Source organism: Oryza sativa, chromosome 2 (genome assembly GCF_034140825.1).
Source record: "Oryza sativa Japonica Group chromosome 2, ASM3414082v1".
Taxonomy (NCBI): Eukaryota; Viridiplantae; Streptophyta; class Magnoliopsida; order Poales; family Poaceae; genus Oryza; species Oryza sativa.
Genome location: NC_089036.1, coordinates 27,570,560 through 27,586,416, shown reverse-complemented (window position 1 = coordinate 27,586,416; position 15,857 = coordinate 27,570,560). Strand labels below are relative to the sequence as shown.

General features: G+C 45.3%; 3 protein-coding genes across 4 annotated transcripts; all 3 read left to right on the top strand.

The window, feature by feature from the left end:
- The first annotated feature begins 1,420 nt into the window (after positions 1-1,420).
- On the top strand, positions 1,421-2,099 carry LOC4330256 (uncharacterized). The gene has a single exon (XM_015769284.3). It carries the CDS (start codon positions 1,504-1,506, stop codon positions 1,894-1,896), a length of 393 nt encoding a protein of 130 aa, XP_015624770.1. The 5' UTR covers positions 1,421-1,503; the 3' UTR covers positions 1,897-2,099.
- Positions 2,100-7,155: 5,056 nt separating this feature from the next.
- Positions 7,156-8,102, top strand: LOC4330255 (uncharacterized). Its single transcript, XM_015768720.3, has one exon. The coding sequence runs from the start codon at positions 7,285-7,287 to the stop codon at positions 7,711-7,713; it is 429 nt and encodes a 142-aa protein (XP_015624206.1). The 5' UTR covers positions 7,156-7,284; the 3' UTR covers positions 7,714-8,102.
- Positions 8,103-12,537: 4,435 nt separating this feature from the next.
- On the top strand, positions 12,538-15,546 carry LOC4330254 (uncharacterized). 2 transcript variants are annotated; one of them, XM_015768154.3, is made up of 4 exons: positions 12,538-12,820; positions 14,647-14,691; positions 14,801-14,969; positions 15,063-15,546. In XM_015768154.3, exons 3-4 carry the CDS (start codon positions 14,864-14,866, stop codon positions 15,203-15,205), a joined length of 249 nt encoding a protein of 82 aa, XP_015623640.1. In that variant the 5' UTR covers positions 12,538-12,820; positions 14,647-14,691; positions 14,801-14,863; the 3' UTR covers positions 15,206-15,546. The 2 variants fall into 2 exon arrangements, with proteins under 2 accessions (XP_015623640.1, XP_015623639.1); XM_015768153.3 differs by having other exon boundaries at positions 14,647-14,969.
- The last annotated feature ends 311 nt before the right edge of the window (positions 15,547-15,857 follow it).

The following is a 15,857-nucleotide window of genomic DNA, read 5'->3' as shown; positions in this document are numbered from 1 at the left end:
GTGCTACCCTATTTGCTTATCTCTTTATCGATTTAATAAATCTAGAATTCTTGCGGGAGCACACAACCTCCACTCCGCGCAGGACCTAGAACACATTACCATTTGTGCTAAAACATGTGCTACCCTATTTGCTTCTCTCTTTATCGATTTAATAAATCTAGAATTCTTGCGGGAGCACACAACCTCCACTCCGCGCAGGACTTGGAACACATTACCATTTGTGCTAAAACATGTGCTACCCTATTTGCTTCTCTCTTTATCTTGTGCACTTGCACTTGCTGAAGGCATTGCATCACTCCTTTAATCTCTTCAATCGTCGTCGCCCAGGCCGATTTCAACTGATCATGCCTCATTAAATCTTTAACAATTTCTGCATTGTCCATCTCCAGCACGTTAATTATATTGGCATTGATTTGTACGTGTACGTACTACGTACTATCTACCTGCTCGTGTGACAGCAACATGCATAATGCATTGGTAGCTAACTAGGCTCCAAAATGCAGCAGATAATTTATGAATGTACTAGGCTAACCGAATACGTGCACGTATGCCAAAATTGACAGCCTGAATATTCGGGTGTGTGTGTCTCCAGCAGTAGTTCTTCTCGATCGACGAATCTATACACAACTACGTGCGTATAGAGACACTCGTCCTACTTAGTACTCCTGCCGTACGTATTTATTGTACGTACTCCCTTCAGTTGGATTAATTTCATGAGAAAAGCGAGAGTCCGATCCGAATATATTCATGTGGGTTGATATATAAGTTTTTCATTTAGCAACTGAAGACATGCTTGGAAGTTTGAAAGCGCGCAGGGAGTTTCGCAGCAAAGTTCACTGCAAATGATTAGATCCTAATTCCCAGACAGGAACTAATTTCAATTTGTCTGCTACAACGGATATGTCATGAGTATACACGGTTGAAAAAATATTTCAAGATTATTATTCGTGTAGTACATGCAGCTAGCATATACTTATACTTTTGTGCATGCATGGCAGGCAAAACTTTTTCTTGCCCGCAGGCTAATACAGCGAACAGTCCACTTGTAAAGCTGTTGAAAAATCCGGACCAAACCTGCAGGGGAGCACTAGTGCTAGTCTCCGATCAGAAATTCGCCAATAGCATGTGATGTATGGGCCCAAGCTAGCTAGCGTCCATGCAAATAGGGTTTGACACAGATAACTATACTACTTATTCACATCTGAGTATGCATCAATATTAAAACGACCGAACTAACTAATCCCATTGAAAAAAAAATGATTCCACCTATTGCGTGGCGTCCCTTTCTAATCTTTACACAGACAGGTGCCTATGAGCTGTCTAATTCGTAAACCTCTCTAAATAAAACTCTAGCTTCAGACACGCAGAAATGTTATTTTTATATATCTATATATTCTCGTTCTCCACTGCTCATTAGGACAGCCAGTTTGCGAGAACTCTGAGAAAAGAACAGCAAAAGCCACTGCAATAGAAGCGCGCGAGCGCTGAGAGTATCTCAGATCCATGGAGATGGAGGCTGCCACGCCGGTGCCGAGGAGTGACGGCAGGAAGCTGGCGAGGTGCCCGAGGCTGCAGATGGACGCCAAGACGGTCACTGCCATCGAGCAGTCCACGGGCGCGGCCATCGCCGACGCCGCTGCGGCTGGCGCCGAGGGCGCCGGCGGCGGGATGCGCGTCAAGATCGTGCTGAGCAAGCAGCAGCTGAAGCAGGTGGCCGCGGCCGTCGCCGGAGGGGGCGCCTTCGCGCTGCCGCCGGCGCTGGAGCAGCTCGTGAGCGTGCTCAAGCGGCAGCACGCGAAGAAGCAGGTGGCAGCGGCTGCTGATGTGGTCGTCGGAAGGCGCCGCTGCCGGTGGTCGCCGGCGTTGCAGAGCATCCCGGAGGAGTGCTTTAGCTAGGTACCCACGTCTACGAATGTGTAGTCGATTCGCAACATGTATAGCTTCGGTGATCAGTCCCTCCTTTTTTTGGCGATATTCCCTTCCTTCCTACTAGGCTGCAACCGATCGATCTAGTTGGGCCAAAGTTAGTGCCCAATGGTTGCATCCCAACTTTGAAATGTCATGTATTTTAATCTGGCATTTGGACCCAAATTTTCCTCCGTTTTCCTGGTTCGATGCATGTACATATCTCTGCACACGAATAGTATTCAATAAGATGATGAGCTGGGAAAAGGAACAACAAAGTGTGTGAAGTGTCCCTTTCTTTGGCTTCAAGTTGTGTCCTGCGTCAGGTAATAAACTGTGTGTGGCAGCGAGGTAGCAGATGGAGTGTTGCTGGGAAATGGGAGCCAGCAAATCCCTAAAGATTCCTCTTCCAGTACGACAAGATCTACTCCTACAGTCCTACTACACAAAAGGGTTGCAGTTACGTGTTGGCCCAAGGGTGTAGCAGTGGCATGGCCTACTGTGAATCTGTGATTGTGTATGTCACATGAGTCCAGTGGTCGAGGTAATCTTGCTAGCTTCATTTCAGAGTCGAATTGAAACTTCGAAATAGAGCACTTATCCTCTTTCCGTGAACAAGGAATGGAGGATATCGACGCCGTTATATATGGCAGATCGTTCAGTGCCTGTGAGAGGGGAAGTTAACTTGCCATGAACACACCATCAAAAATTCAGTCATTGGATCAGGAATAGACTGTAAATTGCCTTTGCTGCTCTAGTGCTATGACGAGAGGGAGGGGAAGTGAGTCAGTCATAGAGAGTAAGAATTAAGAATGATCTAAATTTAGCGTGCGAGTGACAAAAGCGTAAGGCACACGATCAGGATTCAGGAACGATGGATGGTTCAGATAGCTATGTTACACCGATGTCAAATTAATCTCGAGTTGCTTAGTTAGTTACTAACCATATTGTGTGTACACTACCAAAGTATGTTGACAGTTCACGTACGGTCTTCGTTATTAACCACCACTAGTCAGTGTAGGGATAACTACATTATATCACTTATCAAAGCATAGGTAGTCCGGGCCGTGGGTACGTTCAGAGGGTTTTACACAGGGAAGTGGTACGTGTTAATTCCTTGAATCCTCACAGCTAGTAGTATCGATCGAAATGGATCATGGATGATCATGAATGCTAGCTTTCACGTACCATCTCATCACCGTGCCGCTCCAAGGAAACTATGGAGCTCACGTCCTAAGGTACATATACAGTACTCTTCTACATAACGTACAGGTCCATTCCTCGTTTCAGACCTGTACTTGTAAAACACCGACTAATTAAAAATTCCAATCGTAATACTATGGCTGTGTTGGATCCAAACTTCAGTCCTTTTCCATCACATCAACCTGGCATACACACACAACTTTTCAGTCATATCATCTCCAATTTCAACCAAAATCTAAACTTTGCGCTGAACTAAACACAACCTATTTCTGTATTTCCCCTAAAATATCATACTGAAGATGATCAAGCAAGCAACCCCAATCACCATTTGCTTCTGAGTTCTGACCACCGCTCGCCGAGTCACTGGTCCACCTACTCTCCGTATCAAACACCGGACCACCGCCGCGGCGTGGTGTTCGGTTACCGGTTTGCACCGGCCTCCCCACGCGAGAAGCCACACGAGTCCACGAGTCGCACCCCCGGCAACACGAGAAACGGCTGGATGAACCAGCGAAAATCCAGCCCGGCCACACACGGGAGAGCTCTAGTAGCGCGCTGAGCAGCCAGCGCCGCCGCCAGAGCGCACATGCCGATGCTTTCCCGGGGCCATGCCTCGATGCCGCGACGGATGTGACGCTGCCATCCCTCGTTGCGTAGACGTGCGCGAGCTGCGAGCCGGTGGGTTCGTTCGCGGTGGAAAGGCCACAACCCGACGAGACGGCTGCCGTGTCGATGACGCGCGCGCGCGTACAAAACGCCCCAGCGGTTTGCAGACGCCCGTGCCGATCTCACCCCATCCATCGGCTGGGCCGCGCGGCGCAGCCCGCGGGCGGGCGGAGACAGGAGGGACAGCTAGTCGCGGGCGCGCATGTGACGGCCTACCTGAAAGCGACCGTGCCTGGCTCCGAGCGCTTTCGTGGGAGGAGGCAAAGGGGGCGCAGCGCGACACGCATCGACCGGCTCGGGACAGCTCAGTCACACGTCTCGGCGTACGAACTGGTTGGGCGCTAGAGCCCGCATGGAAAGGATGATGAGATGATCTGGACCGTGAGGCCACGATCCGACGGGTGGATACTGGCGGGGAGGGAAAACAGAACGGTCCAGCGGTCCGTGCACGGTGGACGGGGGTCCACGATGTGATTGAGTCCCTACCGTGTCTGTTAAACCCAAGTTGGCTGTACTGGATACTACGCGTCCTGCTTATCCGAAATAATTTCGACGATTGGGACTCGTCCCTTCAACAGCGGTGGCACCGGCACGTCACGCCAGCATCATCATCGCGTCACGACCTCCCCCCTCTCTCATTTTGGTTTTCTTTTTTCCGGATCTTTAAATTATGTGGCGTTGGGCCCAACCGATCTAGTACATGTTACCTGCAAAAAATAATTCGTGGTACAGGTACCCATGATTCAACTCTGCATTTGTTTACCTGCGTCGTACGTCCATTTTGTGCTATCCAATGTTGATCACATTATTCGCTTCACAAGGTAGGAGTAGGAGTACTGTAAGTAACTTGAGTGCGAGTTAAAATGGTCAACCTGTACACTCACTCGCCGAGTTCAGCTACTACTCCAGTAATTCTCAAGTAAAACCATTGCCCTTCATCCCGAAGCAACCAGCACGCCTTTTCCGAACCCGATCGACCATCCGATCAGCATCCAACGGTTGAGCCGCGCCTGAGCCGTCACCATGGAGTACCAGAGCAGTTTCCTCCACGCAAATCTGGGATCGCCGAGCAGAGCTGCGCAAACGCAAACACAACATAAAACCCTTCCACAAAATGTTGACCTGAAAAGCAGCGCCTCCTTCACATGCACGTTGTCCGTAGCGCGTACATCTCACGTACTTGGCTGCATGTATTCCGGCCGCAAGCGAACAAGAACAGCCGCAGAGGAGCAAAGCTCTGCATTTCAACAGCGTAGTATAGTAGTACTGTAGTAGTAGTATTTGCTTGTGGTCAGGAGCCTTCCTTGAAGCAACCTCCAAGGTGGCAGCATTGCAACGGACGAATTAAGATCCAACTAATCTGCCCATGGCTCGTACTTTAGGTTACTAATCAAGCATCATTTTATAAACTAATTAGCCTTTCCTAAATAACTGTGGCTGGCATGTGGGCCCGGGGTGGCCAACCCTGGCCAGCAACCGCACGCGAAATACAGCGCAAGATCTAGCTTTGTCCATGTGAAGAAAGCTATGTACGATGGTACATTTGATATCAATTGGTTCAAGGCATTGTTTAGTATGGTTTGTGTTATTAATTATTGCTTATTTGTTTATGCAGTGGTTTGCACCCAAAGAAATGGCTGCTACGAGAGCTAGCTAGCGGCCAATCCATCGCTCTCTCCCCATGTTACTTCCCCCTCCAAACATGGCGATTGGATATGCATCGCACACTGCCCCTGATATAAGAAAGAGCAGTAGATAATAGCTATCTAGATACCCCCTGAGAAGGCAAAGACTGCGGGGCTTTGACAAGTTAGTTAGTTAATCATGAGCAGAAGAAACTTGCAATCCACCGTTAGTAGAAAGAATTCGTTTCACATACACCGGTTTAGCTATACGTACGTACCTACCTACCTTGTGAATAATGCAGGCAATGTCACTAGAGATAGCTAGTGTTGATCGATCGATCATTCACGCCCCATATCTTAGTGGTTGCTGCGATCTTGGTATCGTACAGGTACAGCCACTTGACGTACGAATATTGCGTCTAGCACGTTATTGCCTGCGTTCATTTGGCTCGATTGAATTGGAACAACGTCCCGTGTTTGCGCGATCGATCGCGTTTTTCTTGCGGCCTGCATTATTAATTTCCAGGGGGAATTCGAACGATTCCACGCTGCTCCTGCGATTTCAATCATGGAGGTTGGTTCACCCTCCGTCCGCGTACGTTGATACGCTACTTGCGCCCGATCATGGCGCGTCCTCGATCTGTTTATAAAAACGAATAAATTCGCCATCAGATGATCGTCGGGTGAACGGAAGTGTAGTTGAACGCTTGATGTGCATTGCCGTCCTAATTCTGGTGGGGGCAGGGGGGGGGGGGGGAGTTCGATCTGATTATGTCTGTTAACTGACGGTTAGGACTTAGGACTATGATCTAGTCAGTTAGTTTGAGATGTTTTTGATGTATACAGTTTAAATTAAAAATTCGTATCAACGACGTTCGCTCGACTGTTCTATCACTACAACTATGTGTCATGGGGAGACTTGTTTCATCATCTAAACACGCAAGGATTCGGCTCGAGAGCCCTGAAAAGGACACTAATATTATCTGCGATATATGCTGAAAATTTCTGACAAAACCTCTTCTCAATATTATAACGGATTCATCCGATTCCATTCCTCTGTTTACCTCTGCTCTGTATACATACTCCGGATAGTTCAACTTTATGTACGCTAACATATGCTAACCGATCACGTGGATAATTAATACTACTACGTGTCTGCATATGCGTAATACCTGACGGTCGAATTAATGGCAGTGCTACAGTGTTCCACCGGCAATGTGGCGAAAACAGTAAGGAGAACATGCCAGGGGCGCTGCTGTAGCTAACAATGTCTGTGTCAATTGTGCCATCCTAACCAAATGTTCGTAGACTCCACGAGTCATCGAGTCGTGAGGAGTGACAACACGTTACTTGCAAAGGGCCTCCCTTCCGATCGATCCAATGATCCCGGCCCCCGTCTCCGCGAGAGGGACGGCCATGTGAGGCGCCCATTTCTCTATTCAACTTCGCCATCTTGATTAGTCCCTGTCTCATGATTGTTTTTTTGAGTGTTAATTAAAAAAACTTCGCCCTTTTTATTGTCATGTACATTAAGAAGAACTTAACCACAGAAGTGGACGTACTTTTATTTTTTGTTAGCGTGGGGGCAGGTTGGGGTAGGAGTCGATGGATGGCCCACCTGTCAGGGAGAGTGGGGGTGGTACACGGTTGGAGTTGGAGACAGTTGTGGCTGCGCTCACCAAAAGGCAAGGCAAATGCATCAGCTCAAGGTCCCCGGAGTAGTATATAAGTAGGTTGGTGCGTCACATTACTCGGCAGCGGACACATTCACTTTGCCTTCGCTTTAGCCTTTGTGCTGTAACTTGCAAGAAACGTCGGAGTACTCGCTTGCGCGCGCCCGCGGCGGCGGCGGCGGCGACGAGCGATCGCAGCGGGTGACGCGGAGATGGCGTCCAGGTGCTTCTTCCCCAGGGAGGCCGAGGCCGGCGGCCGGCACCACCACCACCAGTCCAAGGCGGCTGCGGAGGCGCTCGAGCAGCTGCACCACGGCGGGCGCGTCCTGTCGCGGGAGGACGTCGGCGGCGCAGTGCGCGTCAAGATCGTGGTCAGCAAGCGCGAGCTCAAGCACATGGTCGCGGCGCTCGGCTCGGGCACCGGCGGCGGCGGGGCGGTGGCGGCGGCGGCGGCGGTGACGGCCGCGGGGGAGCGGCACCGTCAGCGCGCGGCGGGCGGCGCCGGCGGCCCAGGCGCCGAGCAGAGGCTGCAGTCGCTGCGGCGGCGCAGCATGCGGAGGGCGGCGGAGGCGGCGCGGCGGATGCAGGCGAACGGGGAGTGGGAGCCCGGCCTGCAGAGCATTCCCGAAGAGGTTTACTGAATATTATACCAGTAGATGGCGTCGTTAGTGATGGTTAATCACTTGACTAATTAAGGTTGGGTTTTGATCACTGCCTGCTAAGTCTAAGTGGTAGATGTACTTGTACAGCGCTCTTGATTTGTTCCCGGTTACTGTTGAGGGTTAAACCGTTAATCCTCCCCCAATGAGTTTGTGCATTTTTTTTTCACTGTAAAATTTTGGATGGAAGAGAGGGGAGGTGGTGTTTGGACTGCAATGCAACTGCTCCTGATGGTGTTTGAGTGACTGTGAGAGTGATTCAGCGAGTGGCTGAATTTCTTCTCCTTTTTGTTTGTGGCACTGTAAAAGTTTTTACTGCCACTGCAGCTGATGTAAAATGGTTAATTTTGAAGAATTGACAGTTTACTGTCCGTGCTTAGTGCTTACTACTCCAGCTAGTAGCATTAACTAATCTGTTCCTGCTTTTTTTGTTCTTTTGCCTTTGTGGTGAGCATGGAAAATTATGGAAAGTATTAGTTAGGAGGTGAGCATACGAGAACCACAGTGCTGAGATTCCATTTGCACATGGCCAGATGGTCGTCACATTAAACAAACAGATCTTCTCTTGTTTGTTCTGTTATCCACTAGCTGGCTTTGCCATTCTGTGTTGTGTGGTAGCTGATTAGCTGTTCCCTTTACCGCTGTACGTACGGGTCGTTTTCTCCAGAATTATTTTTCGTCAAGCTATAAAGTTTTTTTGGGCTATAAAAAGATGAGCTTAGCTGTTTGCCGTGACGTCGTGTTTGTTGTAATCTCATGTAAATTTGCATCCGGCCTAAACTTTTAACGTAAGATCATGATTCTTGCAGTCTCATTTAGACAAAACTTGCAATGCTTTTCATATTTACTGGTTCAATTTTTTTTATAATGGAACAAAATCCGGTCTTTACTCAACAAGCTACGACCAATTATTTTCACCAGTTTTTCAAGTATACTGATCTTAGTTTCTCGAACACATGAACTAAGTTATAAGGTTAAATTGGCATGCAATTTTGTATATTTCCACGCTTTATTTACTCTCTCTTCTAATGTATGCCGGAAATGAGAAAGATTGCGAGATATTTGCTGATGATAACGTGGGCATTCAGAAAATGTATAACAGGAACAGAACAGAGACGACAAAGTATGACTAAAATGATTTACATATGTATAGTTGGAGGGATTAGCACATCTTAGTCCTTATCTCCTTGAAAGGCAGTGGGTGCCACTCTGAAATACACCAAAGCCATTCTTGATTATAGCTATTAATGCATAATATTTGGCCAGTCCTGTGAATCATATTTGCTCATCATGTTCGAAATTTGGACGCTGTCCCGTCATGACCCCACGATGCATAAAAGATTGATAGTGAAATCTGAATCTATTTTTCAACAACGGTCCATGTTTAAACCACCAACCCTCTTGTTTTGACAGAACTTTCAGGCTTGGTCACTCCACGAACCACCGGTCTGTCTGCTCGGCAAGGGAAGAACAATAATTCAGCATTTAATCTGCTTTTGCCTTTTGTACTTTTCTATTGACATAGAAGCCATGCATAATTCATCGCTCATCCTCTTGCTGCAACAACTAACCATTGCTTCCGCTTCACGCTCCCGATAATGCCTGGACTGAACTAATAAGCTGACAGACGACGGCAATTGCAGCACAGCGATCTCGCTCTGGTAAAGAAAATCAAAACAACAAAACAAAACGTAGAATTCAGAAACTTCATCTGATGGTTAGATCTCCCTCGTGCTTGCGATATCCCAGGAGGGGTGAAGTTGAAAACGCATAGATTTATGCAACCAGGCGTGTGTGGGAGATCGAAAGATCTGTACTGCTTTTCTCGAGAGAGGTAGCTGATGGCCCGGGACTGCTGCGAACAAGAACATTTGGGACTTGTAAAATGGGCAGCGTAAGGGTTACTCGCGTTGACATTTGACGAACCTGCCACTGCTGCATCTTCCAAAGCTCCCCCTACAGGTTAATTAACCTGACGACCCTTGCAAGTAGCTTCAACGACCCTATGCTGTAGACTTGCAGTTTACATGCAGTAGGTCAATAGGATTAGTAGAGAATTAGAGAATCATCACTACACCTAAGTCCTAATCTATATACTGTAGTCATTTGAGACAGAATACTGCAACTGAAGTATGTTCATAACCAATGGTAAAAGAGAAAATACTGCAACTGAAGTACGTTAAGAGAATTAGAAAACTGGAAAATTTTATGTACGTAAAGAGAAAATTTTATCCTCGCAGCCTGAACCTCCGAGGCGCCGACAACGTTCTCCACAATGGAGTAAAACTACCTGAGGTAAAACCACTGCAGATCTTCGTGCTACACCTTTGACCTAGGGCTTTCTGAAACTTTATGCAAAAGCGACTAGTAACACACAGGGCTGGGGTAATGTCTTGTAAAAGATTACGCATAATTTTAATAACGGTAGAATTTGGTGTCATAAAAATTTGTGCACAATTTACGAACAGCCGTTTTGTTTCCACAAATTCAGCTCGCTGCAACTATTGAATAGTCTTATATTGGTTGTGAAAGGGCAAGTGACCTAGTATATAAGTGGGGGAGTCTCTCACCTCATTGGTTAATTTTTGAGGTGGGAAAGACCATTTACGATTCTACAATTGCTATCTGAGTCTGGTTAGTTCAATATCTCTAACCTGAGTGGCAAAGTGTGCGAAGGCATGATGGACCGTGGATGCTTGTGGAGCCTGTATACCTGAGGGACCGTAGAGAAACAGTGAATGGACGGTGAAAGGCCGAGGGACACCAACGTATACCTGAGAGACCATAAGGAAACGGTGAAGGGGTGGTGAACGGCTGAGGGACACCAATATATGAAGGGGGGAGATTATTGAATAGTCCACATTGGTTATAGAAGGACAAGAAACTTAATATATAAGTGGGGGAGCCCATCCCTCATTGGCTAGCTTTTGAGGTGGGAAAGATCATTTACGATCCTACAGCAGCAGCGTGACCTTGCCTCACGAGCTGGGCTGCAAACCCGAAAAGGGGAAGCTTAGTGTGATCTCTCCCTTGTGTTATGAAAACTCTGGGCTATACAGACAATATCCATCACAATACAGAGTTTGGGCTTGGCTAGGCTGCCATTCAAGTCATCCAAGGCTAGGTTGAACGGTTGATGCTAGCCTGGCGTGACAAGACCAGTCGTTTGGAATCATAAAAGAAGTTACTATAGAACTTTCGAAAGAAAATTTCTCTAAAATCTTTCAAATATAATTACAGTGTAACTAGAATGTATGTAATGTAACTTGTCTAAATCTTTCAAAATCTTATGGCAACTCAAGTGGCTAGCATGGTTTGCGGAAACGAGGTCCTGAGTTTGATCCTGTGCAAGTGCACAAGTAAATTTTCACACGAATTTTTCCCTCCACACGCTAGCACGAATCTTAATGCAAATCCGACGACCGAAAAATCAAGAGTCTTTCTCCCTATTTTCTATCGACAAAAATCTAGCAAATCCATAAAAAGAAAATCATCACTTCCGGTGGCAACCTATCCCGGAGGGGCAAGAAAAAGATAGCTTGCTCGGGAGAGTCAACTCCGCTCTCCTTCGAGAGCAAACGTCTCTCATGCAATCATCCAAATCGTTCACTAAGGCAAGCCCAACAAAGTAGCAAGTTGAGTTTGCCTTACCGAACAACGGAACATACTGAAAATCCATACTGGCAGCCAACTTTCTGTCCTTCTCATGCTTGCCCGACGACAGGTATCAACCATTTTACCTGCAGCCTTAGATAATGGAGTAAGAGGGGTGAGATTGGGATAGGGATATGAGTGGGGGGTTGAGATGAGATATGAAGAATGGATGGTTAAGATTAAAAATTACCATTTTAGAAGGTGGGAAAAGATTTTACCATCCCATTATCCAAAGTTCGGAAATTGCTTCCCATGTGTCGTCCGAGCAAAAGAGAAAAATCGAACCCGCTTCATGCAAGCATGTGTTTCCAAGTGTGCATGGGGTGTGAGACCCATGGAAAGGTCATTTAGAATGAGAGAGACGTATCGGGGTTTGTCTTCAAAATTCAAATGATTTTTTCTCCTAAACTATTTATCCGATCTAAAATCCGATTACACCATTATATTTGTTGGAATTAAATCGTTATAACAAGATATCACATTATTATATTCTGATTAAAGAAAAATATAAGTTTCAAACTATTAATACTTCATGTTTCATACGTTATATCCATATGTTTCAGCACCTGTTTTTATTGTGTTTCATAAAATTATCAAAAATAATTGCTACTACCCTCCATCAATGCTTGCATGCATGCATTTTATCGGTCTTTAAAATGATTTTTCTTCTAAACTACTTATCCAATCTATGATTCGATTACACCGTTGTATTCGTTGTAATTAAATCTTTATAATAAAATATCACACGATTAAATTTTGATGAAAGAAAAATATATGTTTCAATCTATTAACTCTTATTGTTTCATAAGTGATAGCAATATGTTTCAACGTGTATCTTCACTGTGTTTCATAAATTTTTTAAATGTTTTAGTTGCTGTTTTTTTGTTTCACCATATATAAATTAATGTTTCACTTGTTGGTCAGCTGCAACATTTTGACCGACCGATGTTTTTTTTGATATATCGGACGTTCGATTGGTAGTATTCTCCCCAAAGTTCCAAACACACCCTAGTTGTTTTTTTGTTTCAACCGGGCTGGGGTTGGGAGGAGATGGAACAGATGGAGACCGAGCCACCAAAAAGCCCAAACCTGTAACAACACCCCACTGACCCAGCAGCGTAATAGGCCTCTTGCCTCCTTGCGTTGCGACCCAGCCCCCTGTCCCCTGGCCTCCCCTCCTCCAGCACCCGTTCCGTCTCCTTCGCCCGCCGCCTACGCCGTCGCGCCGATCTCCATCACCGCGAGTAGCGGCGCCGGCGTCGTGCTGCTTCCGGCTTCCGCCGCATATTCTCGCCTCTGACTCCTTGCGCGCAAGCCAGTCTCCACGTCACATCAGCCTCGACTCCCGTCTCCTCGCGAGTTCGTCGGCCGCCTGCGTCGACCTCTTATACATCGCGCGAGCAGCGGTGCCGTCGCCCTGCTGCTTCCGCCTCCGGTGAGTACCCGTGCCGAAGCACATCCTCTTTCTTTCTCATCCATTACTACCTTCACATTTTCTCTTTGCCCTTACCTTATCTTTCTCTTCTAGATCTAGAAGCTTAGGTTTTTCTTTGTCTTAACCTTAGTACTAACTTTTTTTTTAGAAGATAGAACATATTTGATCCGACTTTTGTAAGAAAGCCAAAGAAACTTACTGTAGTTCATCATCCAACGAAAAGAAAAAAAACAGATTCCTACCAACGACACTAGACACCACAAACAGACTACTGGGTTGCAAGTTTCAGAAGTAACATCAGGGCCATAGGCAACGACATCAGACCCTGTTTAGATGAGACTAAAACTGTTAAGTCCCTATCACATCGGATGTTTGGAAACTAATTATAAATATTAAACGTAGACTATTAATAAAACCCATCCATAATCTTGGACTAATTCGCGAGACAAATCTATTGAGCCTAATTAATCCATGATTAGCTTATGTGATGCTACAGTAAACATTCTCTAATTATGGATTAATTAGGCTTAAAAAAATTATCTCGGAAATTAGCTTTTATTTATGTAATTAGTTTCGTAAGTAGTCTATATTTAATACTCTAAATTAGTGTCTAAATATAGAGACTAAAGTTAAGTCCCTCGATCCAAACACCACCTCAAACACCTCCAAAAACACTCAAAACAGAAAGTGACAGGATTACAGTTCTCATAGCTAAACTTCAGACATTCAGCTATCCATCAATCTCCATTGGCAGCACGTCAGGAGACTTCAGCACTTGAATATTATGCTCCATAATTCGATCACACCACACCTGCAGCATACTGTGCTCCTATTCATTTTACAGGACCATCCATCTCTGAATCTGCGCAATCATTTTATACAAGATTGTCTAGGGTGATTTTAACACAATGATTTGGAAAACAAAGCCATTCCTAGTAAGCCACAAAACACAAGCCCCAACAACCTTATTACTGACTAAGAGTACCCCACACGATGTTGTGGGTTTGTTTGTGATTATGCATATTTATGTTCATGGTAAAATGAGGATGCGGGTACAGTAACTAAATTTTACTATCGACGTACAATATCACAATAGATCTTTTACCTATCAATGGAAGCATATGACCATTGATGGATGAGATATCATCAGCAAAATGGAATTTTTGAAGCATGGCATCTTTGCAACTGAATTTTATTACTCTCACCATTGATCAGCATGGATCCAGGCCTAGGGCAGCTAGAGCTCAAGCCCTAGTTCTGGGATCCAAACCCCATGCAAATTCCATATTAATTTTAGAAAGAATGCTTGAATTTATAGAGAGCTAGGACAAGGTAATAGAACTAAGCCCTGGTGTGGCTTCAAGCTGTCTCCGCCCCTGAAATTGATCTCAACGTTAACTCATGGTTCTGATGTTTTTTTCTTGAACGTTTTTGGTAGTATGACTAAGCCTTGGAAGGTTTTTATGTGTACCTTGGAAGTGCTTTTGCTGTACAGAAAGAAAAGGAGATTATGAGGAGGGTTTTAGAGGAAATTAACGTGTTCTTTATATGCACTGCAAACGGCTTGTCAAACTGTTGTGGTTAATTACTGACAATTGGCAAGAGTCGCAACATATTTTGCTTCAATTTTTTTCCGGACAACACTGTTGTTTTGGCTTCTTTACCTTTTTACGGACAACAGTGTTGGTTTGGCTGCTTTGCCTTGACAGTTAATCACGTAGCAAACTTCCTCAACAAAGGCAGTTGCAATTCATATATCTAATGGTCATTATCCCTTTTCCTTTGATCCAAGAGCTTCTACTTTTTTTAATGGTGTGTCTTAACAGGGAGGCGCTGTGTGTGGTCAAAAATTAAAGGAGAGGGAGGGAGAGGTAGCATATTTCTCCCCCAAAACGTTTGGGGGTTCAGCTGAACCCCCATGCCCCACCGGTAGGTCTCACAGAATTGTACATCATGCAACCTTTTCTCCTGAATTTCCAGGGTTACGGGACAGTTTGCATGGCATGATCATATTTTGCTAAGGTTCTATTAGAGTGTCATTCGATGGCCCATTTCATGGACTTAAGGGCTTTCATCCTGCGTGCACGTGTTTTAAAGCTTTATAGGCAGGCCTTGCGCATGACTCGCCGAGCTCCTGTGCATGCACGCGGTCAGACATTTTTAAACCTCGCTTTCCTATCTTTTCTGTCTAATGTTTACTCTTGAAGTTACAACTAAATATTCTTGAATGTTCTTTGTCCAGATGAGTTGAGGCAAACTGTAAGAGCTGAGATTGAAAAAAATCGCCGTTGTGACGATAAACAGAAGATTAAGTTCTTGATCAGTGAAGGTCTGCAACGATTAAAAGGTCTTGATGAGATGCTTGACATGACAGGAAATAGTTAACTTGAGTTTCATGTGGGAATCTACTGTTGTATTCAATTCTCTCATGGATCCATGTAGTTATATAACACACTTTACCCTTTACAAAGGGCAAGACATTTGTTGTTCTCTAGTTTCATCTGCGGAACCTGTACAATATTTGGGGCTGGATTGGGGTTAGGTTGGCTCAGAACTACAGATCATGGACCTTTTCTAGAAGTCAGCTGGTTTCCACACCAAGATATTTTGGTTAATTGTTTTCTGTAACTTTCTTATCAAGGGATGTAAAGTCGAGGATAGTTCTGTATTTTTTTTCTCACACTTAACATAGAACAGGACTGAAGGTTTTTCCAGTTTTGAGCTAATTGGTTTTCAATTGTACTATCCTTTCATGTGAAATTACGAACAGAATTGATGCCATTGAAATTACTTCTTTTGATCACTGAAATTTCTAGTATCGACGAAGAACTAACAATCAAGAAAGTCTGCCTGCTTATTACGCCCATGTAACCATTCTTCCATCAAACTTTTTGTCAACATAGAACGAGCTATTAAATGGTGCTACTTTAAGAAAGAGGAAATAACTAATACTACAATACGTAAAGGGCAGAAACAGATCTGCTGCTGTGTCTAAAATTTTAAGCTTCAATCCCTAAAGCTCTTCCGGTACTGACAA

What these genes read in the sequence shown, in the direction of transcription:
- LOC4330255 (XM_015768720.3), top strand. Translation starts at nt 7,285, where the DNA reads ATGGCGTCCAGGTGCTTCTTCCCCAGGGAGGCCGAGGCCGGCGGCCGG.
- LOC4330254 (XM_015768154.3), top strand. Translation starts at nt 14,864, where the DNA reads ATGGCCCATTTCATGGACTTAAGGGCTTTCATCCTGCGTGCACGTGTT. An exon ending in AGCTCCTGTGCATGCACGCG is followed by an intron (nt 14,970 to 15,062) that starts GTCAGACATTTT and finishes TTCTTTGTCCAG; the next exon opens with ATGAGTTGAGGCAAACTGTA.
- LOC4330256 (XM_015769284.3), top strand. Translation starts at nt 1,504, where the DNA reads ATGGAGATGGAGGCTGCCACGCCGGTGCCGAGGAGTGACGGCAGGAAG.